Consider the following 26,117-nt stretch of genomic DNA (forward strand, 5'->3'; position numbering starts at 1 on the left):
TTTGCACAGATAGAGTGGGAGGGAGAGAGAGGAAGAGAGAGAAAAAGGGAAACATCGATGTGAAAGGGACACATCGAGTGGCTGCCACCCGCACGACCAACCAGGGCCGGGGACAAACTGCAACCGAGGTACATGCCCTTAGCGGGAACCGAACCCGGGTCTCTCGGACCGCAGGTGGATGCTCTAACCGCTGAGCCAAACCGGCCAGGGCAAAGAACATTTTTTTTTTTTTTTTTTAATCCTCACCCGAGGATATTTTTCCATTTTTTGTACAGATAGAGTGGGAGGGAGAGAGAGGAAGGAGAGAGAGAGAGAAACATCGACATGAAGGGACACACTGAGTGGCTGCCACCCGCACGACCAACCAGGGCCGGGGACAAACTGCAACCGAAGTACGTGCCCTTAGCGGGAACCGAACCCAGGTCTCTCCGGACCACAGGCCGACGCTCTAACCACTGAGCCAAACTGGCCAGGGCCTTTTTTTTTTTTTTATCCTCACCCGAGGACATTTTTCCATTTTTTGTTCAGATAGAGCGGGAGGGAGAGAGAGGAAGAGAGAGAGAGAAACATCGATGTGAAGGGACACATCGAGTGGCTGCCACCCGCACGACCAACCAGGGCCGGGGACAAACTGCAACCGAGGTACGTGCCCTTAGCGGGAACCGAACCCGGGTCTCTCTGTACCGCAGGCCAACGCTCCAACCGCTGAGCCAAACCGGCCAGGGCCCATTGATTTTTAAAGAGAGTGAAAGGGAGGGAGGGAAGGGGAAAGGGATAGGGAGAGAGGGAAAGAGAAAGAAAGAAGAAAGAGAGAGAGAGAGAGAGAGAGAAACATGGGCCGGGGGTCAAATCTGCAACCCAAGTACGTGCCCTTGACCAGAAGTGAACCTGAGACCCTTCAGTCCATGGGCAGATGCTCCAACCGCTGAACCAAACTGGGCAGGGTGACAAAAGATTCTTAAGGCAATGCATAGTTCAAAGTCCTAATTTACAGGACATACTATAACATCAGTAGTATTTTTGGTGGAATTGTATTTTTCTGATAAATGCTAGAAAATAATTTGGGAAAACTTCTAAATACCTATAATCCTATTATTAACAATTCCTACTTTTTTTTTAAATCCTCACCCAAGGATATGTTTTATTGATTTTAGAGAAAGAAGAAGGGAGGGGGAGAGAGAGAAACATCAATACGACAGAGAAACATCCATGGGTTGCCTCACCAGGGATCAAACCCAAAACCTAGTTATGTGCCCTGACTGGGAAGTGAACCCACAACCGTTTGGTGTACGGGACGATGCTCCAACCTACTCAGCCACTCGGCCAGGGCAATAGCTCCTTTTAATATTTGGTTTATTTTCCTCCAGCTTTTTTATTGGTTTATTTTCAGTCTTTATTCTAAGCACATATTAACGTGTTAACTTATTTTTACTTTTGTAAAACTGGAGTCATGCTATAATTTTGATTCCTTCTTTCCTCACTTAACAACATATCCTAAATATTTTCCCCAAAACAGGACTTTTTAAATTAATTTATTTTTGTTACAGATATTTCTCCTTTTTCTCCCTAGACACCCTCCTCCTGATCTCGCCCCCACCCCCCAGTATTGTGGTCACCCATACATGCATATAAGTCCTTTGGTTTATCTCATCCCTCCCCCCCCTCCTCTGAGGTTTTTTAACATTTTTGTATGGTGTAGTATTCTATCCTATGGTTGCATCATAATTTATTTGTCTAACCATCTGCTACTAAACATTTAAATTAATGCAGCTTTTAAAAAAAATTTTAAGTAACATGTTTGAAAAGATTCTTGAATATAACTTGCCTAATATCTTCAATTATTTTCTTAGACCAGATTCCTAGAAGTGGAGTTTACGGGTCAAAGGTTTGAACTTTTCAAACTCTTGATACATATTACATTCCAGAAAAGTTATACAATTTACATGTCCACCAATAGTCCTGCTACTCTTTCCCATCCATGAGGTTCTGATCAGAGGCCAAACACAGGTAAGTGATCAGTGGCTCCAAAACAAAGCAAACAAACAAAAGTACCTCTTCCCTTCGAAAACAAAGGGTTGATTAGAAATACAAACACCTGAAAACAAAGGGTTGATTAGAAATACGAACACCTGAGAGGTGAAACTTAGCGGGGACTGCCGAAGAACCACACCCTGGAACTGCCTGTCCGGCCACAGTAAACCAGCTGCAGCTGCCCCGAACTCCCCACGCCTTTCTCTTGCTTCTAGGAATTTGTGAGCATTGTTCCCTCGCTGGGACATCTCCAGCCTACCCTACTCACCTGCCAACCTGCCTGCCCTTTTCCTCTAGGAATGTTTCAGTAATCCCGTCTAAACTAAATACTCTTCCACTCTGCTTGGACAACACCCTACATTACCTCTATTTTAGAACTTACTTCATACATTGAAGTATAATTAATGGTCCATCCCCCACACTAGACAATGAGTTCCTTCAAGACAAGGACTGTTTCTTCATTCCCTGTTGTATTCTCAGCATCTATCAAAGTACCTGGGATATAATAGGCACTGAAGAAAAATTTATTAAATGAATTAATCAATCAATCACAAAGCAGAGGGTCTAGCGAAGGGGTTAGAGAACTTTTTCTGTCTGTAAAGGAACAGACAGCAAACATTTCAGGCTTTGGGAGCCACAGGATCTCAAGTCAAATACTCAACTCTGCTTCTGTAGCACAAAAGCAGTATAGATACCATGTAAATGAATGGACATGGCTAAATTCCAATAAAACTTTATTAAAACCAGGTGGCAGGTCACATTTGGGATGTAGATCAGAGTTTGCCATCCCTGGTTTAGAGGAAGAAATTTTTTAAAAAGATGGCAATGAAAAGATCATAGAGACTTAATGCTTTAAACCTATGCAAAGTTTAGGCAAAACTGTACTTATATAATCAATTAGTATCGCTTTATACTCTCAAATTCCTTTCCTCTGTGACTTGGTCTGTAACACAGAGGAAGAGGAAAGGAAACTGAAGAAGGGAGGAGAGGATGATGCAATGATGAGAGCTAGGCTCAGGTGTTAGGCCTCAGCCACAGGTATAAATGGGTCAGTGGGGTAAGTAGATACAGGCTTCTACTCCAAAGGATTTGATAGGACTCTTAAATGTGTACAGTCATCCTGAATAGACTGAGTGTTGGTGAACCTGGGTTAGACACACAGGGTATTATGAAAATAGACTGAAGATATATACAGTGAACAGCTCAGAACTTCATTAGCTCAGAACTCTGCATCAAATCAATGTATGGACTTGCCTCCACAGACCCAGGAAAAGAAGGAAAAATGACACATTCAATGAGAGAAGGGCCACTCAGGTTCAAAAGCAAGTCCCTTCTCATTGCTGATGCTTTCTTGCCTCTGACTCCACATGCCAGCTTCCCCTCCCCAAGCCCATGCCCTCACCACCTCCCTCCAGTGTTTCTATTCCTTTGGTTGCAGCACTAGAAGGGGCCTCGAGGCTGAGCCTGTGTGGACCGCATGAACCTGTTTTCTCTGGAATGCGTATGGTCTGCCTGAGAAGTTACTATATTTGAGCAGAGCCTTACTTTTCATAGTCCCTTCCTCTTCCTCATCCTCTGCATTGATCACCATGGTGCCCAGCTGTGATGGCAATGTGTCGTCATGTTCAATCATTGTATTGGCTCCATCACTCATGGTGCTGGCTACTCGGACAGTGCCCATCTCATCACCTGCTGCTCGAACCATCGTGCCAGAATCCAATTCATCCTCCTCCTGTAAAAGGACCAAAATCTCAGTTTGGAGCTAATTTGATCAAAAATGAGTTTTCTGAATTACTATTATTCATCTTGGTGCAAATATTTCTGGATTTGACACTTATTCAGATTCTAAACCTACTTTGTAGAACTGAGAACACTCTTATGTAACCAAGGAACATAATTTTACCCACGGGAGAACAGCATATCTAACCTTAAAGGACCCGCTCCCTGTCCACTTCTTAATAGAGTTTTGCAACATAGATCTAAGGAGCTCAGGGGCACCTCCTTGGAATCCCAGGGTTGTGAGGGAGTATGAAATCTACATATTTAGTATGAATTCTAGATACCCCAAAAGGACACTGAAAAACCAAGCCTCAGTCCTGAGCATTCTCTTTCCCAAATAAAAAGTCACACTGAATAAAAGACAAATCTGAAAATGTCTTAGCACTGAGAAGAGCACGCACAGATGAAGCAAGCCTTGGTCCAGGACAGGACAGACTCATGTAAGAAGAGTCTCCAGCTCCAGGACGATCCAACATCTACGCATCTTACCTGGCTTGACAATCATGAAATAACAAGCATTAATGCCTAGGCCCAAAGCCAGGGCTACCACTCACTGAGTTTTCTTCATCGTCCTGGTCCACCTCCCGCTGCTGGGCTTCCTGGCGTTTCAGTTTCACATCCATGGCTTCGTTAATCAAGTCCCTCAGTATTGACACTCCTTTGGCGCTCTTGACAAATGGGTGCTTTAACAAGAAAGTGACAAACAATGGGGACAGTTTATATGCACCAGTGCCAAAAGAATGCCTATCACAGAGCAGGTACTTGATAATACGTGTAGAATCAGTTCGCCTTCTGTGTTGGACAACAGCTAAACCATGCTCACTTTGTAACTGAGCAGATGCACAGTCAGGCTTTGCCCGTCTTTTTCGGCCTGGCTGGAACTGTCCCCTCCCTTTCTCTCTGCCAAATCTAGAGATTATCAACAGGGCGGTATCACCCCCTAGAGGAAGTTCTATAGTTTTGGGAGCTTGTAGTTACAATGTTTGAAGAATAGGAACAGCATGAGAGGGGAGACTGCAAAGTGTGGAACTTGGGTTCAACAACACACTGTGGCACATTCTACACATCTTTCGATGTCTCAGTACATGTATACTTTGATAAATAAGACTGAAAACTTTTTCAAGAGATAAGTAAAAGGTCTACTAATTTGGGAAGTAAGTGTGGAGTGGGGACTTAAAGGGAGTAAAGCCCTGGTCAGTGTGGCTCAGTGATCAGAGCATTGGCCTGCGCCAAGGGTCTCGAGTTAGATTCCCAATCAAGGGCACGCACCTGGGTTGCAGGTTTGACTCCCCGCCCTGGCTGGGCACATGTGGAAGGCAACCAATCAATATTTCTCTCTCATATCAATGTCTCCCTCTCTCACATCAATGTCTCTCTCTCACTTCCTCCCTTCCTTCCACTGTCTCTAACAATCAATGGAAAAATATCCTTGGGTGAGGATTAACCAAAAAACAAAAGGGGAGAGGGAATAAAGACATTGTTTAGAAATCACTGAATAATTTACTCATCCAGCTTATTCTTTCTATTCAATGTACTACAGCATTTCCAACTATGTATTTAAGTAAAAAACTAATTTAGTGTAAAAGTGTAGTTACTGCAGAAATACTAAAGCTAGTCACAAACATGTAACAGATGTCGGCTCAAATATTCAATCAGCAAAGACGCTTGAAACACAGAGATATTGCTAAATATCTTTTATAAAAATGAAAAAATCTAATAGTTATGCCATCTCACATTTTTGTTGTTTGTGGCACAATTGTAAGAAATCTGTTGTAAAAGTTACATATGGAAATTCTGTTGCCTGTTGTTTTCCAAACTTATTCTGATATTGTCCACAGTGTTTCTCTTTGTAATCCATTCTCTATTCCCCATCACCCATCACAGGATATGGTCTCCAAGTTCTTTATAAATACTCCATGGACTGAAAGTATGCCTCCACACGTGGTGGGCTCACAATACAGGAGATCTCTCTCTCTCTCTTTTTTAATGTTTTGTATTGATCCTAGAGAGAGAGGAAGGGAGGGACAGAGAGGGTAGAAATATGGATGAGAGAGAAATATCATCAACTGGCCACCTCCTACACGTCCCCCTATTGCAGATGGAAACCACAACCCGGGAATGTGCCCTGACCAGGAATCCAACCAGTGATCTCTTGGTGCGTAGGACAACACTCAACAGAGCCACACAACTGGGAGAGGAGATATCTCTTCCATAAAACTTTATCAGTACCCCAGCCAGGCAGGAAAATAATTTGCCACTACACTTAGAAATAAGATCCAGTTCCTTTGTAAGAATATCTTATTTCCTGTTCTCTCCACTGGGAAAGCTGATAAGATCATTTCCCTCCTCTTACCATATCAAATAAGTGTGGTCTGCTATTACTTACCATTAGTTTTATGCCCACCTATTCATATTCCTGTATTTCGTGAATAGAATGGTTTCTGTTCTTTTTACTGCTCTTAAATCTAAATTCTTTCACGATGATTGGAACAGGTCTCTAACTACTTCATTATGTCTGTAAGCTGAGTAAGGCTGAAGCATTTCTATATTGACAAATATATTATTTTATTATAAGTTATTATCTTTATATGTCTCCATTATATCATAGACATTATATTATTTTAAATTATAGACATAAATAGATTTATTATCTATGAACTTCATTCCAAAAGAGTAATAAGTGTTAAAAATTTTTATATATCTATATCTATATATATCGTCTGATATGGTTGAAAACCACTGGCCTAGCCCTGTAATAATAGCAAATATTTGTCAAATCCATATTGTACTATCTTTAACATGTATAAAACATCATTCAAAATTATACATATTATATCATTTAATCTTCATAATATATGATAAGACAGGTACTCTGTCTCCATTTTATAAATAAGAAAACTAACATAACAGAGAAGTTATGTTACTTGCCTAAGGTCATAGAGCTAGTAAATAGGGAGCCAGGATTCAAACCTGGGCAGTATGAATTCCAGAATCCAAGCTCTTAACCACTATGCACACTGCCTGACAAATCCCACCCATCCTTCAAGGTCCAGGCACAGAGTAGTTCCTCCAGAAAAGCATCCCTAGTATCTCCAATTCAAAGTGGCCTCCTTCCACCCTGAGCTACAACAGCACCTACCATTAATTTCAGTTCTTTGCCAGAACTGGGTAGATGTGATGGTACTCCTGCTTTGGAATAAAAAAGACCTCGGTTCTTATCTCAGCTCCGCTGTTTACCAGCTGAGTGTCTCAAAATGAGTTAATCTCTCTAAGCTTTCATTTTCTCACCTATAAAAATAATACCCAGCACAGCCCGTGTGGCTCAATGGATTGAGCATTGTCCCATGGACCGAGAAGTCCCGGTTCAATTCCTGGTCAGGGCACATGCCGGGGTTTCAGGCTTGATCCCCAGTAGGGGGCGTGCAGGAGGCAGCAAACTGAAGTTTCTCACATGGGTGTTTCTCTCTCTCTCTAAAAAAATCAATAAGAACATATTTAAAACAAATAAAAATAATACCCATCCCTCACAGGGTCTCTGCAATGAGTAAATGACATAAAGTGAAAAGCACCCAGCACACAGCAGGTGCTCACTAAATGTCAATTCCCATTCTCTGATCCCATAGAGCCCTGTATTTTCTTGCTGTACTGTCTTGTTCAATGACTTAACATTCTCTTCCATGTCTTTTCTACTCAGTTAGATCTAAACCTCCCAAGAGGCGGGAAATGTCTTATACTTCTTTGCCATCTCCACGTGGGTGGGTTAGGAGCATCTTTCCGTCAGGATGTGAACGAAAGACAGAGGGAGCAGCCCAGGGTGATCCGTACCTGTAGGAGTTGAGTGGCTGTGGCTCTCTGCTCAGGGCTCTTTACAAGACACTGCTTCACAAAATCCATGAAGCTATCTGACCACAGTTCTGGCTTTCGGAATGTGGGAGGAGGGTTGGTAGGAATCATAAAGATTGCCTGGTTAAAAAACGAAACAAAAAGCATTTGGTAAAATAAATTGATGCTCCAATAAAAACATAACTAGGAATACATGTGAAGTTTGATAAAATAGTTTTTCTCTTATCCACTGAAGAGCCCATCCAAATCTAACAAAAGTCTAAGTATTCAAAGTAAGAAGTATGACAATTTAAGAATGTGATACAGCTCTCTCTTCCTCCCACTCCCCCCCTTCCTCCCTCTTTCATATGTATCCTTGTTCTCCGAACCTCACAATATCCACCACGCTGGTTTTTATTTTTGTTAACCACAGCACATTGCCTCTCAAAGTGAAAAGGCAAGACCTAAGAGCATCAATATCCTGAAGATAAAACCTAGCCCCACAGCTGTTGAATTTCCCTCCTCCCTAAAGGTTACCACCATCACTGGATGTAAGTGACTGCAAGGAGACCATAAACCCAGAGGTCCCCAAAGTCACAAGGGATTAATTTATTTCCAAGCCAATTCAACATACTTGAATAAAAAAATTGGCCCACTACATTGTAGTTAGTTAAAAAAATAAATAAAACTATTACTTATTGAGTTTCCAATAAAAGAGCCACAGTTTAAAAAACAAACAAACATAAAACTCTTTGTAATAATCAGTTTAAATTATAGTCTTTAAGTCTAAAAATATAACCAGTAAATCATTCCACCATTCCCCACTTCTGCCCTCCCCCTACCAAAAGAGGGGAGTTTATCTCTGGGCCCATGAATTCTTTAAAAACAAACAAACTGTTAAGTCTTTCAGTAGGAGAACTAATTGATCAGAGAAGGAGCTGGGTTGGGAGGTATGAAGACTATAAAGCCCCCGAGGAAGGGTTGAGGTCTTATAACGGTGCTGTGGGGAGGGGTCCTGGAGTGGGTCAAGGCTGGAAACCCCTTAGGGTGTTTCGGTGGAGAGTAAACCTATGAGTTCTCAACACTCTAAAAGTAGACGGAGGTTGGAGAGCACAGAGTCTCCAGAACTTACAAATTTAAATAATTGCAAGGACTAAGCAGGAAAAAGACAACACATAAACCAGACTGGGTGCTAGTGACATGAGTTCAAAAAAATAGTTTGCTTTCCTCTTACTACTACTACAAGACAAACGTTCAAGAAAACACTGCAGTAAAGTGACCACTGACACTTGGTAAACAGGCAATTGTGGAGACTGATAAAGTGGAAAGCCATGCTCTGTACAAAGGAGACGACCATAACTCAGCTCTAGTTAACGTTGCTACGTTAAAATGTGAGCACCTAGCCCTGGCCGGTTTGGCTCAGCGGTTAGAGTGTCGGCCTGCGGTCCCGAGAGACCCAGATTCGGTTCCCGCTAAGGGCACGTACCTCAGTTACAGTTTGTCCCCGGCCCTGATTGGGTTGTGTGGGTGGCAACCACTTGATGTGTCCCTTTCACGTCAATGTTTCTCTCTCTCTCTCTCTCTCTCTCTCTCTCTCTCTCTCTCTCCCCCTCCCACTCTATCTGAACAAAATATCAAAAAATGTCCTCGGGTGAGGATTAAAAAAAAAAAATGTGAGCACCTAAACTACAAAAATATACATTGCACAAGTCAAATCAAGCATTTCTGTGGTCCATGTCCTATCTAGGGCTATCGATATACAGCCTCTCGAATGAAGGATAAATTATACTTTAATTAATTAGAGACTACAACTAGTGGAAGTGTATCATCTGGATTCTAGACTGACACTTATCAATAATATACAATTAATTAATTTATCATTTGGTACCTAACCAAGTAAGTCATTTAACTAACTTTCTAATGATGACCAGTAACTAACCACCCCAGTGGTTTCCTACCCATTTCCTTACCCTCATTGGATGGATATCGGCATATGGGGGTTTCCCTTCAGCCATTTCTATGGCAGTTATTCCCAACGACCAGATGTCTGCCACACAGTTGTACCCAATTTCCTGAATCACTTCTGGAGCCATCCAAAATGGCGTTCCTATTACTGTATTTCGCTTGGCCATGGTATCCTAAAATAGAAAGAAGAGAGATCACTGCTAAGCATTGAAACTACTAAGAAAAAAAGACTTTTCCAACAATAAGAAATGCCTTACATTTGAAATACATATAAAAACCATTCTCAAGCCCTGGTCAGTGTTGCTCAGTGGTTGGTGTCAGCCCATGTACTGAAGGGTTGCAGGTTCCATCCCCAGCTCCAGTTGGAGTCATATGGGAGGCAACCATTTGATGTCTCTCTCCCACATCAATGTTTCTCTCTCTCTCTCCCTCCTTCCTTTACACTCTACCTAAAAAAATCAATGGAAAATATCCTCAGGTGAGGATTAACCTCCCCACAAAAAAAATCCCTACTCAAGGCATGACCAAGCAAGTCACAAAAGGAATTCAAATGACCTGGAGACATAAAAGATTCTCAGTTACTAAAACAAAAAATAACAATCAATAAAACACTAAAATAAGATTGACAACAATTAAAAGGATTACTAACAACTAGTGTTGACAATTGCATAAAATTATGCACTGAAGTACACTGATACTATAGTATAAATTGGTACAACTTTTGGTAGGCAATTTGGTAATACTTATTCAACTTAAATGTCCATATCCTTTGATCTAAATCTACTGCTAGAAATGTATCTTATGTGTAGGCACTCCAAGATATCCAGGGTGGGGCAAAAGTAGGCTTACAGTTGTAAGTACATGAAATAGAGTTTATTCTTGTATTATTATTTATTAATTAGTGTATAATTTTCCATATGAACAACTGTAAACCTACTTTTGCCCTACCCAGTATGTACAATTATTGTAGGAATATTTGTAATGGGAGGAAAGGGGAGGGGGAAGAAAAAGAAAATAACCCAAATAACCATCTAAAGGAGGTTAGTTAAAAAACAATAAATATCCATACAATGAAATACCATATTTTAAAAAAAGAGAGCAATAAATATATATTTCTGTCATGGAAAAAATGTACAAGGTATATTATGAAGCAAAAGAAAAAAAATTAGTTTGAGAATTATATACAATATAGCCTGTTCTGGTAAAAGATAAATAATGAAATAACAATCAATAATAATAAATACTGCTCTATAGATAACAAAAAAAGAAGAAACTCAAGTAACATACACCAAACTATTAACAACAATTACATCTAGATGTTACAAACACTAAGGACTTCTTTCCATCCTGTATACTTCTGTAACACTCTATGGTTTACATGAGTGCTACATTTGCAATCAGGAAATTGGAAAACAGAAAATTATATATGCATGTACATACGTGTGTATATATATTTTTAAATAATATATATTTTATACTAGTATATACATATATTAGTATAAAATATGTACATATATAAAGTCTTAGTTTGGGGATTAAAGAAAGATATAGAGATATAATACACATATTTCTCTGTTTTTATTATTATTACATGTGCTTTTATTGATTTTTTTAGAGAGAAAAAAGGGAGAGATAGAAACATAGATGTGAGACAGAAACTTCGATCAGCTGCCTCCTGCACGCCCCCTATTGGGACCAAGCCCACAACTTGGACAAGTGCCCTAACCAGGAATGGAACCAGAATTTCTCAGTCCATGCTCAGTCCACTGAACCACACCAGCCAGGCATGACAGGTGACATTTTTAAATCAATCTCACTTTGTCGGTCCTATGTGAAAAATTAACACAGGAACTATATTACTGTTTAGTCATTTCCTTTGCTCTGAAGCTTGAAATTTGCAGGGGTATTTTCTTTTTTTTTTTTTAATCCTCATCTGAGGACATTTTTCCATTTTTTGTTCAGACAGAGTGGGGGGGGGGGAGAGAGGGGGAGAAAGGGAGGGAGAGAGGGAGGGAGAGAGAGAGAAAGAGAAACATCAATGTGAAAGGAACACATCGAGTGGTTGCCACCCGCACGACCCAACTAGGGCCGGGACAAATGCAACCGAGATACGTGCCCTTAGCGGGAACCGAACCCAGGTCTCTCTGGACCGCAGGCCCACGCTCTAACGGCTGAGCCAAACAGGCCAGGGTGCAGGGGTATTTTCAAATGGTGATAGTCAAAGTTGTTTTCAAAACTTATAACTAGAAATGGTTATAAATTTTTTTTAAATTAAGAGTAATGAGCAGAAACTGAACCAACTAGATCAATGGAAACTATTAAGTCCAGACTAACATGTTCCAGGTAGATTTAAAATTAAAAAAGAAAAAGAAAACCGTACATAATGCCAGCTCTAAAAAAGCAAACAGTATTATCTATATAGTCTACAACCCAAGAAAACTGTTTGATATATAACTTTGTTGCAAATTTTAATATGTATCTGTCCAGAACTCTTTTTATTTTTCTATATATATTTCACATACACCAACGTATTTTAAAAAATCAGATAATTCTAGACTTCCTGTTTTGAAAACATGTGTTTTTTTTAATTGCATGCACTGGTGAGGCAGAAGGAAAATCAAGAGCCTGTAGTGTATCCTAGACCCAAATGAGGACAGTGTTTTCAGTAACTGCTACCTGGAGGTTCACTGAGAAGACATTATGGCTTATTCAAAGAAAGAAATTTGCATTTAATTCTTCTTCCTTTTATAAAGATATAGCCCAATAGAATTTAAACTTCTACTCTGTCATTTCTTGTTTTAGATTTTATTTTTATCAAAGTTAAGCAAATTTAAACTATGGGAACTGAATCCCAGGAAAGGATCTAAAATAACCTACTAGCTCTTTGGTAACCTATTGGTACATTCTGATTTTTTTTAACTAATATAATTAAATCAAGTATTATATTTTAAAAATAAATAAAAGGAATTCTTTCTCAGGACAGAGCTGAAAATTACCAGTACAAGTAACATTTTTACTTACTGTAAGTTGTCCTGCTACCCCAAAATCTGCAAGTTTTGCGTGTCCTTCTGTATTTAGCAAAATATTTCCTGCTTTGATATCTCGGTGTATTTTTCTCATAAAATGAAGGTATTCCAGTCCCTTAAGTGTTGATTGTAATATTGTAGCTATTTCATCTTCTGTTAACTGAAAAAAACAATGAGAAATCAAAATTCTATCAGTTTACATCAGCACATTCGAAAAAGGAAAAAGAAACAGATCCTACCTCCTTTCCTAGAATATAAATATAAGATCTTATTCAATCTGTAAACAGCATTTGACAGCTTATAATACCACTGCTACACTGACCACTCCCCAAGTTATATTTCTAGCCCAGATCTCTTCCCAAACATGAGATTCATATAGCTGCTTACACAACCTCCACAATGAATACCTAACAAGTATCATAAGCATAACATGTCAAACTCAAATTCTTTATTTCTGCCACCAACTTTGCCCTCTTCTTACCACCCACCCAACCTACTCTACTCTTCTCAGTTTCTTCTCTGTTAGTAAAAGGCAATTTCATTTTTCCTGTTGCTCTGGCCAAAAACCTTGAGGTCATTCTTGGCTTTTTCTCTGTCTTCATTATATATCCAAACATATTTTCTGTAATCACCCTCGTCCAAGCCATCATCATATCCTGCCTGAGCTATTCTAATAATTTCCTAATCAGTCTTGTTGCTTCTGCCCTTGACCCTCTGCAATGTATTTTCCACACAGAAGCCACAAAGAACGTTTTAAAATGTAAGCCAGATCTGCTCAAAACCTCAGTGGCTTCCTAAATCACTCCAAATTAAGGCCAGTCCTCACCAAGGTCTTACATGACCTGGTTCCCAGCTACCTTCATCTTCTACCACCTTCTACCTTGCTCACTCTGCATCCACCATGTAGGCTTCCTTGATGTGCCTTTTCACCCACTGTCCCCTCTGCCTACAACGCTCTTCATCCAGATTTCTGTATGACTTGCTCCCTTACTTCACTGTCTCTGTCCAAATGTCACCTCATCAGAAAATCAGAGAGGCCTTCCGTAGCTCCCTCCATTCCTAGATCAATTTCTATTCCTTTATCCTACCTTATTAGTCAATGCAGCATTATCATCACCTGACGTATTATGCATTATTTGTATACCTACTTATGTACTGTCTTCCCCATTGGAAACATATGCTGCATTTAAAAGTGTCTTTGAGCCCTGGCCAGTTTGGCTCAGCGGTTAAAGCGTCGGCTTGCGGTCTGGAGAGACCCGGGTTCAGTTCCCGCTAAGGGCACGTACTTCGGTTGCAGTTTGTCCCCGGCCCTGGTTGGTCGTGCGGGTGGCAGCCACTCGATGTGTCCCTTCACGTCGATGTTTCTCTCTCTCTCTCCCTTCCTCTCTCTCCCTCCCACTCTATCTGTACAAAAAAAATGGAAAAATATCCTCGGATGAGGATAAAAAAAAAAAAATAAAAGTGTCTTTGAGCCCTGGCCAGTTTTGCTCAGCGGTTAGAACATTAGCCTGCGGTCCAGAGAGACCCGGGTTCGGTTTCCACTAAGGGCATGTATCTCAGTTGCAGTTTGTCCCCAGGCCCCTGTTGGGGTCATGTGGGTGGCAGCCACTCGATGTGTCTCTCTCACATCGATGTTTCTCTCTCTCTCTTCCTTCCTCTCTCCCTCCTGCTCTATCTGAAGATAAATGCAGGAATGTCTTCGGGTGAGGATAAAATAAATAAATAAATAAAAAATAAATAAAAGTCTCTTTGGTCTGTTTACTATTGTATCCCTAGCACCAAGAAAGCCACCTGACACATAGTAGGGTGCTGAAAAAAATATCTGTTGAATGATGATGAACACATAAAAGAATGCTGGGTACTGAAATAGAATACCTGATCAGTCCCAGTCCTAAACAAACTCAGTCAATCCACAAGTTCTCACTCAGTTCCCTTTATGACAAACTCACATTCAGAAGGGAATATACTATGGAGAAAAAAATACAAGATTTGGAAACAGAAAGACCCCACTTTCACTCTTGGTTCTACTCTATAGCTGTGTGACTTAACCTAGTTATCAAACTTCTCTTAGTTTTAGTTTCTCAATCTATGAAATAAAAATATCACCTTTCTTCAAGAATGCTGTGAAAATGAAATGATATAAGGCGTGTCAGAATCTACTACACTATCAACCCATCAAAAAATATTTAAGAAGCATCTATTATGAGCCAGGCACTGTGCTAATAACATTAAAAATAGCCAACACTTACTAAGCATTTAATCTATATTAGGCACTTTTTTATAAAAATCCTCACCCAAGGATATTTTTCAATGGATTTTGTTTTTAGTTAGAGTGAGTAAGAGGGAAGGAAGGAGAGAGAGGGAGAGGGAGGGAGGGAGAGAAAAAGAGAGAGACAGAAAGAGAGAGGGAGAGAAACATGGATGTGTCTGAGATACATGGATTGTTTGCCTCCCATACAACCCTAACTGTGGCCAGGGATCAAATCCACAAGCAAGGTACATGCCTTTGACTAGGAACCTAACCTGTGACTCTTCGGTCCACAGGCCAAGGCTCTAACCACTGAGCAAAACCAGCAGGGCTAGGCACTATTTTAATAATCTCATTTAGTCCTTATAATAATCCAATGAGGTGGGTACTATTATTATCATCACCATTTTATAGATGATGAAGCTGAAGCACAAATTAAGTAATTTGTGCCAAAGGTCACAGAGCTAATAAATGATAGTGCTTTCACTCAAGTCCAACCAAACACTACTGGCAGGGTAGCAAGCTGGAGTCTGGAGTACCTTCTGTGGCCAAAGAAATCAAAGCTCATCACTTGCTTCCTGGCTCCTTATTCTAAACAGCTGAGCTATTGGTAACACTGCCTCCCAAAAATATGTGAGTGACAAATACAACCTTTAATTTTCTAGTAGCCACATTTAAAAAAGAAAAAATAATGCACAAAATTAATTTTGATAATATATTTTACTTAACCATATATATCCAAAATATTATCATTCTAACATGAGTTCAATATAAAATATGTTATACTTTTTAAATTCTTTTTTTGTAATAATCCTTCAAAATCTGGTGTGTATTTTATACTTATAGCGCATCTCAATTCAGACAAGCCACATTTTTAAGCCCTCAGTAACCATATGTGGCTAGTGACTATCTGAAATTCAATCACAGTAACAGCAAATACTCTTTCACAGAAAGTATTCCCTGATCAACAGGATGTAGAGGAAGTTAATCTGTGAACATTGTGGGTAGGAGAAGAAAACTAAATCCAAATTGAAACATTTAAAATGTACTGCTTAACAACTAGACAGCCACCCCCCACCCCTACCAATACAAAACAAGCAAAGCATGTAAATATCACCGGCTTGGGTTGTTGTCAAAACTGCCACAATTAAGAGACATGAAAGAGCAAAGGGGAAAAGAAGAGGGAAAAGGGAGGGAAAAGGGAAACTGTGATAGTCATCTCTGCAGGTGTGATAGTAGAAGAGTGCATGAAAAAAGGCAGCAAAAAGACAGCATAAGAGACTAGCTCAGTGGTATTATTCTAGAAGGCAAACTTACTGTTTTGCTTCGTAATCGAATGATATCAGACACAGAACCAGCTCCGCAGTACTCCATAACAATCCACAAGTCTGTATTCTTAAAATAACTGCCATAGTATTTGACTACATGAGGGCTAGAGATAAAGAGACAGTACAAATTAATGGAAAAGCCTTGAAACATTAATTCATGCTGTTAAACACCTGACATTTTCTTTGCTCAAAAGAGCAAGTTTTCATATTTATGGTTAAAATGGACAACCTGATAAGAATGTAAACTAGTAAAACTTTTTTTTTTGGGGGGGGGGTGGATTAGTAAATAACAAAAGTGGGAAAAAACATATGGGTCCTTTAACTCAGCATTTCTAAGTCTACAATTCATCCTTAAAAAATTACAGATATTCAAAAAGAAATTAGTCCATCACAGTACTGTTTATAAAACTGAAAATTCAGATACCATCTAATATAACATTAGGGAGTTTAGTTAAAAACATAATGAAATATCCATATAATGAAATAACCATAAATCCATGGAAAATGTTACAGAATACTTGATAAATGAGATTTCCTGCTCTTACACATTCACTCACACACACACACAGAATAGAGATTACATAATAGTAAACACAGGGAAACTCCAAAAAAAAGAAATGGAAGGATAATGTTACCAAGTAGTATTTAATAATTTTTTCTCCAAAGGGAAGTGATTTTATTTTCTTCTTTTTATTTGAATTTTTCCAAGAAGTCTTGTGTACTTTGGGGGAAAAAAACAAAAACCCGCTACAATATCTTATAAAGAAAAAACTGGGGGTTTCAAGAGATACCAAATGAGGAATTTCAGAGAAAAGTCAAACATCCCATTAATACGAAATAATCTGCCATTTGAGAGCTACCAGCTTTAACTGGCTAGATTGTTATCAGAGCTAAATAATGTTGCATAATAGCTGAAGATGTTACAACCAACTCAGCTTCATTAACTCTCAGACTTTCAAGCACCTTCATCCCTGGGAAACATACCAATAACAAGGACAGCAGGAAAAACCCACGTAATAAACATTAATGAAGAAATGGATGAATAAGCCTTTTAATGTACACATCACCACACTTGCTCACCCTTCCTTCAATTCCTGTGGTATTTACAGCCTCTACAAGGCAATTACTGTCAGGCACTTCTTGTTGGAATATGTTCTATATATCTTGTATTTTCAGCTAGGTTTTCCTGTACATTTATATGCCTGGCCTATCCAATCAATCTACTCCCAGAGGATGAGAACTCAGCCCTGTATTTATTTGTATTCCTTACAGTTCTTAGCACAGAGTAGGCGCTTCAAAAGATCTCTTCTTTAATTACAGACATTTATACACCCTGTTTGGAACACAGCTGTTGCGTGGTTGCTCAAAAGTGGCAAAGTCCCAATTTGCAAACTGGAAAGAGCTCCCTTAACGTATCTTATGGAGGAGGAAAAGCAATCCTGTTACCTTACTCTGGTCAAGCCAATCAAGAAATAGCAGGTTTTGCCCTGGCCGGTTTGGCTCAGCGGTTAGAGCGTCCGCCTGCGGTCCGGAGAGACCCGGGTTCGGTTCCCACTAAGGGCATGTACCTCGGTTGCAGTTTGTCCGGAGAGACCGGGTTCGGTTCCCACTAAGGGCATGTACCTCGGTTGCAGTTTGTCCCCGGCCCTGGTTGGTCGTGCGGGTGGCAGCCACTTGATGTGTCCCTTTCACATCAATGTTTCCCCCTCTCTCTCTCTTCCTCTCTCTCCCTCCCACTCTATCTGTACAAAAAAAAAATGGAAAAATGTCCTCGGGTGAGGAAAAATAAAATAAAAAAGAAATAGCAGGTTTTTATCTCCTTGTCCAGTAACCACCAACGTACAGAGAATAAAAGAAAGGCAGGGAGGGAGAAGACACATGACTGCATTCATGAGTCTGTGAGATTTAAGGGCTCCTGGGCAAATTTCCTAGCAGGTGGCTCCCCCTGCCCTAATAGTGAAGCTTTACAAAAAAAAATAGGAGGTACCAAGTTGATCTGCTGACCAAAAGAGCTTTAGAAGAATGAATGTAGCCTCATGTGCAAGACTTTCTCATTCTCCTTTCAACTCCATAGGGCTGGCATTGCCCCTAGATTTGTGTTTCTCTCAAATCTAAATGGTACTGGCAAAGCCTGCTCCATCACTGTGACCACCCAAGTTGTCACGGAATTTCAGAGCAAACCATGTGCTTTTCTGCGGTCGCCTGTTGGCCTCACTTCCTGCTACAGCATTTGACAAATCTTAGTTCCTCAAAAATAAAATACTTAGCTACTCTTAGCTTGAATAATTTCTTTAAAATACAAGGAAAGGAACAGTAAGACAGAAATCATTGTTTTCTTTTTACAGATCTATCTGTATATTCTAAGGTTTCTAAAGCGAAAAGCATTTGAATGATCTCTTCTTAACTGTCTCTGCAGAAATGTTTTCTCAATAGGAAGTAACAGATCATATAAGAAAAAAAAAAAAAAAAGCCAGCACCACCTTCTCCCTCTACGCCTCTTCTTCCTACTTTTGAAAAGGGCTCGCTGAAAAAAAACAAAACAAAAACCTATGCAGAAATAGAAACTATAGAAGTTTAGTTACTGAAACACACAAACCTTTTCATCATATTTTTTTCTAAAAAAAAAATTAATAGTGATTCCATTAAGCCCTCCTTTCTGCAAAACATCTAAGTAAATGCAACTTGAGACATCAAACTATTTAAATAATCACAGCAAATTCAAAACCACATTCTCGCCAAAGTAATACCACCTGCCTTTACCTGTCACACTGCTGCATTATAGAGATTTCTTTGATTATCTCCTGCAGGTCTGATTCCACAGGAACTTGTTTAATAGCCACAATCTGACCGGTCTCTTTATGAATAGCTTTGTATACGCTGCCATAGGACCTATAATTGGGGAAAGGACAACATTGATAAAGTCAAAGCAAGCCAAGAGATAAAAGTGGTAAAACAAGCAACTGACAGTTCTAATTTATATGCCTAAGTGCCTAATACGTATATACTTAGCTACATTCACAAAATTGAGATAGATGAAGTACTTTCAGGGCGGGGAGGGAATGCCATCAAGAGAACTACTACAAGATAGCATCTTTAAAAACTTAACATTTAAATTATACTGAATGTGTTAGTATGAAATTATTATAGTAGCTACCAATGCATGCCTGATATCTACCAGAAACTGCCCATCATCTCAGTTCATCCTTACAAAAAATAATGACGAAGGGGATCATTATCTCTATTTCACAGGTAAATGTGAAAAGGCTCAGAAGGAATACATGACTTGGCCAAGGTCACATAAGTGATAATAAGTGGTTGGTCCAGAATTTCAATCCAGTTGTGACTGAATACAAAGCCTATGCTTGCTCCACATCTATACTGAGTCACAAAAGTGGAGGTCTTTGTTTTCTTGTGTTCACTCTCTACTACCGAGAAGTCCTTCATTCCTTGCTCTTCTTACTTGCAATAAAACTTAAAACACTATGGAAAAAAATTGAAGATCTAAGTCTCTTTAAATGCTACTATCAAGTGAACAGAGCACATAAATATTATTTTTGCCTTTTACTCTATCTTCTCTTAAGAGTTTATCAAGATAAATAAAAAGCATATGTACCCATCCAATTTGGAGGCTAAAAGAATATTCAATTTAGAAGCTAAAGACCCAGGATTTGAGTCCTACCATCACATCTACATAGTTTTAACTCTGCTGTGCCTCAATTTTTTCCTCATCTGTAAAATGACAACATAAACTACTTTACAAGACAGTTGTGATGGTCAAATGACATGCCATCATCATCTTAAATAAGTTGTATCTTCACTGAAATCCTGATGGCTGTCAGTGAAATAAGGAGTAAACTGTCTTTCATGTTTCCCAAATATACCTGTTTCTTCACACTGTCTTGGTGAGAAAAGATCAAAAAAACAGTGTGACCAAATATATCAAAGTAGTTGAGTGCTCTAAGCTGCCAAAATGGTACTCAAGAATCATTTCAATGTGTTTTTAAAACGCTATGCAGAATACATAAAATTTCCACTCCATCAGAATCCCTTATGTTGGCAAAACTAGTATAGTGATCTTTAAATGCTACATAAAACTTTTTTTTTTTTTTTTTTTTTTTTGCAAGAGTAAAGCAACCATTGACCATTCAGAGAAGACCCTTCTGCCATGCTAAGATAATCCTCTGATTTGTTAGGGTGGTAAACACCTGGTCCCAGGGGATAAAGCACGGTGGTCCAAGCCAGTCACAATAATCCTATTTCCTTCAACCAGTGACCTAGTTCTGGCCAATAAAATTTGAGGGGAATTCTGCTGAAGGGTTTCTGGGAAAGACTTCTTCCCAGGTAAGAGAGAGAAGTACACAAGAAGGCCCATTTTTACTTGCTACTTCCTTTCCTGCTTTGGTTACTGTCATGTGAGCCATGATGCTTAAAACTAATGGGGTCATCTTGAGACTATGAAAATTACACAAATGCTAAACCATCATCAAGGCAATTAACCATTCTGTAATCTTTCACCCCCAGATTTATTATTAGTTATTAAATGACCTTATTGGTTCGCCACTGTTAGTTGGGTATTTCGTCACTTTAATCCAAAGTTGTTTTTTTTAACTTATCTTTATTGTTGAATGTATTACAGATGTCTCCCCTTTTTCCCCCCAAAGTTATTCTTGATACACCAATTCCCATATTGTGAAAATGCCTTTGTTTCACCTTCATTCTGGAATAAGTTTTGCTGGATTCAGAATTCTTCTTTGACAACAGCTTTCCTTCAGCATATTTACTGCAGTTTTCCAGCTTCTACTGTTGTGCTCAGAAGTCAGCCATCACAGATTATCATTTTTCACTGGCAATCTCTTTCTGTAACTTTTAAGATTTCCTCCTTATCCTTAACATTCTATAATTTTACTATAATTTAACTAGGAGTCGATTTATTTGGCATTTCATAAACTTCAATCTGAAGGCACATGTCTTTCTTCAAGTCTGGAGAATTCCCAGCATTATCTCTTTATTTCCTCTTTGTCTCCTCTAATATATCCTTCTAGAATTCCTCTTGGATCTGTATTGAACCTCCTCAATCCATGTTGTCTTCCTGGTTTCCAACACTGTATTTCTCTGTCCTGCATTTTGTGATTGGTCTCATTTCTCTCTTTCAATCACAAATTATTTTCAATGTTGTCAGTTTACTGTTTATCCAATTTATTAGGCCTTCAGAACTTTTAATAATTGTAGTTTTCACTGTCAAGATTCCCAACTTCTTTACTATTATGGGGCTAAATGCTCATGTTACTTCTTTAAAGGATGTTATTTGCTCCTTTTATCTTTTTAAAAATCATAAACGAACATGTTAAATCTCTTTCCAGATTGCTCCATTACTTCTACTTCCTTGGGTGTGAATTCCTCCATTTGTTAGGTCTGATTATCTGATGGCATTGGATTTGCTTGTATGAGTTTCCTTTTATCTTGAATGATTTTCCTCTGTATAATGCTCATGATCATGAGCACTCCATGACATCATGACGGTTTCATAGTCATCTGGGCTGTACATTTAAATCAGGTCTCGTATTAGAAGTTTGGGGGTTTTGTCCCTCAAGAGACCATACATGAATGCAGTCCAGGCCCAGTTCCTATTGTCAGACCAGCACCACCCTTTTTTCCCTAGGCCACAGACAAATGATACTTTCTAGTGGCAACCATATTTATCTCAGCTTTGGTTCATAGACGCAGAGCCTCGTCCCAGCCCACAACTTCATGTAGGAAGCTCACCTGCAATCTCCTGACAAGGATAGACATGCTTTACCACAACCCCCCTTATTATTATAGATATCTTTTCTATCATTGGTCCACAGCTGGCTATGTATCCTAATATTTTAAAAATTAATTTTCACCCATTATTCTTAGATATTTAAAATGGAAAGGAGAGGTCTCTACATACACTCACTCAGCAATGTTGACCAGAACACCCTCCATGCTTCCCAACGCTATCTTGATAGCAAAGAAAACTATAATAGCTCACATGAGCAATTAAGATACATGATTCTGCCGAGCTGGTGTGACTCAGTGGTTGAGCATCTACTCATGCACAAAGAGGTCGCCGGTTCTATTCCTGGTCAGGGCACATGCTCAGGTTGTGGGCCAAACCCCCAGTGGGGAGCATGCAGGAGGCAGCCAATCAGTGTTCTCTCTCATTGATATTTCTATCTCTCTCTCCCTTTCCCTTCCTCTCTCTAAAAAACAATAAAGAAAAAGAAAAAAAAAAGATACGATTCTACATACTGCACTTACAGGAATCTGAAGAGGATTTAGAAGGCTTCAGCAATCATGCCATGCTCCCTTATAGGCAAGGACCTTAAGACCTGGTTCCCTACAACAGAAACTAAGTTGTTCAATGAACTTTAACTGGCAGAGATGGTGGGGAAGTAGGTGTTTCCCATAAGCCACACGAGGCAAGGATCAATGTAGAAAAACAGAAATATATGAGTACAAATTAACTAGGTACAAGTCTTAACATTACCACTCACTAGCTATGAAACCTAGGGTTTTGTCAATGTGTAAATCGTTAAGTAAAATAGGAAGAAAAAGGCACTAGGCTCTAATTCAAAACACTTTCCAAGTGCTGTCCAGTCATCCTGGTCTGGAGCTTTGGCTTCGCTGTCTACACATCCACACAATTTCCTTAAAATGCAGACTGACTGCATCTTCCAGAATCCAGGACTGTCCGTTAGCCGAGCTCATTACACAAGGCACACGTCAGTCAGAGTTCGCAATCCATTCATTTTTCAGAGCAGTTTACAGATGGCGTGGCAGTTTGTGCTGAGAAAGTAAGTGCTGTTAAAGTCTTCCTTCAGGATTTTGCTAGTTAAATGAGGTTTGATCAAGTTCATTCAGCCACAATGACAGAAATTCAAGCATTTGTGGAAAGAACATGGGAAGAAACAGTTGAGGTATTATTTGTTTTCTCCCTTGTAATATTTTTATAGGAAAATTTCCATAGATGAGGATATCCATCGATCTAAAACACAATAAAAAACAATAATAATTAGCTTAGTTTTTCCTTACATTATATTCCTGATATATTCTGTCTGGAGTTTTCTTTTAACATCCCCCAAACCCAATCAACCCAGAGCTCCTTTCAAGAACACCTAGATATACTTGAAGACTTAAGATTTAACTATGATTTGATATGAGATTTGAAAAATGCTTCAGTTGATAGTTTAAAATAAAATAATGGTAGCCATTTTCGGAGCACTTACTATGTAACAAGCACTGTACCAAGTACTTCACCCCCATGATCTCATGTAATACTCCACCTAATCCTATGACGGAGATACTAACATCCCCATTTTATAGGTGAGGCTTGTGAAGCTTCAAAATATTAAGCAATTTGCCCAAGCCCACTCATTTATTATGACTAATAAACAATAGAGCAAGAGTTTTCACATAGGTCTATCTGACTTCAGAGTCTATATCCTTACTATTCTGACACACCTATATTTAAGAAATAAAAGAAGCAAGTCAGTTACATAGTCAGTTATGCCCAGCGCTCTTTATCTTATTCAAATATTCAAAGCATAACCTGAGAGCATTGTCAGAGTAAGGGCCTAAGAGTCATTTCCTTGAGGAAAATAGCAAGGATGCCAAGCTAAAGCTGAAAAAGGCAGGCAGGAGATGTAGAGGACTGTCCTTTTCCCATACCTTTAATGCTGCCAAGTAACTTGCAGTCTTCAGAGTCATCTTGCACTTGTTTTCAAGCAGCACAGATGGTGTCATCTTTTACTTTCCTTCTCTGCTGGATTTTGTGCTTGATTCCAAAGAGTACTTTTCCAGCTTACAAAAAGATGATGACTAATGTTTTGTACAAGGAGGTAATCCATGAAAAAACGTATTCCATGTAATCCAGGATGAGGTTTAACATTATTGTTGAACTATATTAGGCATAAATGACACTAAACCCCAAAATAATTTAATGACATATAAGACCTGATATTGAAGAGCGTACAGTAATTAGACAACAGATATTTAAAAATCAGAACATATATAGTAAATAGACAATGGACATTTTTTAAAGTTAACATTTCAGGTCTCTTGAACCAGTACTCCCAAGAGATGAACATGCGCACACACACACACATTTGCTTACATATGCAAACTATTTCTGAAGGATACAAAAAAACCTGTTATACTGGTTGCTTCTGGGATGCTGAGAGATACAGGCAGGGAAGAGATTTTTTTCACTGTATACATTTTTATGTTTTTGAATTTTGAATAGGAATCAATTACCTATTCAAAAATAAACAACAAAAACTTAAGAAAGGGTATACCTAGTATTTTAATGTACCAGTAACTGCAGGAGAATAAATAAACACACGAGAATAAAAGGATATGTAAAAGTACAAAAAATTATGATGTTACCTTTATGTATAATGGCCATTGGCTATCACTAAATATCATGTCACCTGTACATTATAAACTCCTTCACAAATCTGTGCTTCATGAAGTCCACTGGTTCCCAACCTGGGATTTTGGATCTCTTAGGAAGCTATAACACTAGTAATAGTCCTTGACTTATTAACTGTATTTCACATTGCACAAACTGAAATGCTGAATTCCATTTTTTTTATTCAAACAGTTATTACATATCAATCATAAGCTATGAACTACAAATAAAAATGTGTGACTAATAAAATCTTTTAAATGAAGTATAAACTAATTAGTGCCGTCAAATAGATAAAATCATGCAAACCATGGAATCTACAACAGAAAAAAAATAGATGTCCTTGGTGTTAAAAAGACCAGGAATCACTAAATCTGTCATCACTAAATCTGTCTATAATAGTGACTGGGGGGAAGAGGAAAAGGCATTTCAAACTAAATTTACCTCCCACCGCGCCCAGAGCACTGCCTACACGCATCATTCCCCTTTCTTCTCCTTGGGTTTGCAACATATTGCCATTAGAAAGGTTCATATCCTTCTGGTATTGGAGAAAGAAAATGACTGGGACCTACTGGCCTACCTATATTTTCTGTACACTCACCCTTCTCCAAGTTTCTCTAAGACATCAAACACTTCTTCTGGTTGTTTAGTTAAACTATCTTCATCCAACTTTTTCAGCTGCCTGTGAATGAAGAAATATAAACACAAAATGAATTTTACTTGCTAGCAACTAGAACACAAAACACATTTTTATTTTAAAATTAGCATCTTAGGCCCTGGCCAGTTTTGCTCAGCGGTTAGAGCGTCGGCCCACGGACCAATGAGTCAAGGGTTCGATTCCAGTTAAGGGCACAAACCTCCATTGCAGTTCGTCCCCGGCCCTGGTCAGGTCATGTGGGAGGCAACCAATCGATGTGTCTCTCTTACATTGATGTTTCTCTCTTTCCCTCTCTCTCTCCCTCCCTCTCACTCTATCTGATGATAAACAGAAAAATATCCTCGGGTGAAGATTTAAAAAAATAATAAATAAAATTAGCATCTTAGAAATGTCTCTATGAAGTCTTCACTAGTAAACAATAACAAAGGTAAACTAAGAGGCTTTTAAGGGAAGCTGGAGGACTGTCCTATATACTTCCTTTTAAGGGAAGTACAACATGCGTCCTGGGGAACCCTGATGAGCAAAATCAGGACCAGATGGTGGAGAGCTACCAAGAGGCTAACTTCAGTCCAACAAGTGTAAGAATCTCTAACAATAAAAGTAGTTCTGAAGTGGTCCCTAAATCCCCATCACTGGAAACTTTAAACAGAAAATAAATCGTCATGTGGCTGTAATGCTATAGAGTGGATTTAAGCATTAGATATAACCTTTAAAATTAATTCATTTAAATCTTGAAATTCCATGAATTAAAATGGTATAACTATCTCTTCAGAAAAGAGGTCTAATGTTAGGTTTACTATGAACTGAAACATGGTCTTGGACTGGAGGC

General features: G+C 39.0%; 1 protein-coding gene across 2 annotated transcripts in view; it reads right to left on the minus strand.

The window, feature by feature from the left end:
* The window catches only part of STK4 (serine/threonine kinase 4), a 92,100-nt gene that overhangs the window by 60,336 nt on the left and 5,647 nt on the right, over positions 1-26,117 (minus strand). The window contains exons 2-9 of one of the 2 annotated variants that reach the window (XM_036245209.1): positions 25,232-25,312; positions 18,960-19,088; positions 16,189-16,303; positions 12,619-12,783; positions 9,603-9,770; positions 7,636-7,773; positions 4,365-4,493; positions 3,577-3,763 (exon numbers count right to left, since the gene is read on the minus strand). In XM_036245209.1, the coding sequence (XP_036101102.1) occupies positions 3,577-3,763; positions 4,365-4,493; positions 7,636-7,773; positions 9,603-9,770; positions 12,619-12,783; positions 16,189-16,303; positions 18,960-19,088; positions 25,232-25,312 (1,112 nt within the window). Of the gene's footprint in view, positions 1-3,576; positions 3,764-4,364; positions 4,494-7,635; positions 7,774-9,602; positions 9,771-12,618; positions 12,784-16,188; positions 16,304-18,959; positions 19,089-20,909; positions 21,470-25,231; positions 25,313-26,117 lie in introns of those variants that run through there. The other variant, XM_036245210.1, reaches the window with a different exon arrangement.

The sequence above is a fragment of the Molossus molossus genome, unplaced genomic scaffold, assembly GCF_014108415.1.
Source record: "Molossus molossus isolate mMolMol1 unplaced genomic scaffold, mMolMol1.p scaffold_m16_p_6, whole genome shotgun sequence".
In the NCBI taxonomy this organism is placed as follows: Eukaryota; Metazoa; Chordata; class Mammalia; order Chiroptera; family Molossidae; genus Molossus; species Molossus molossus.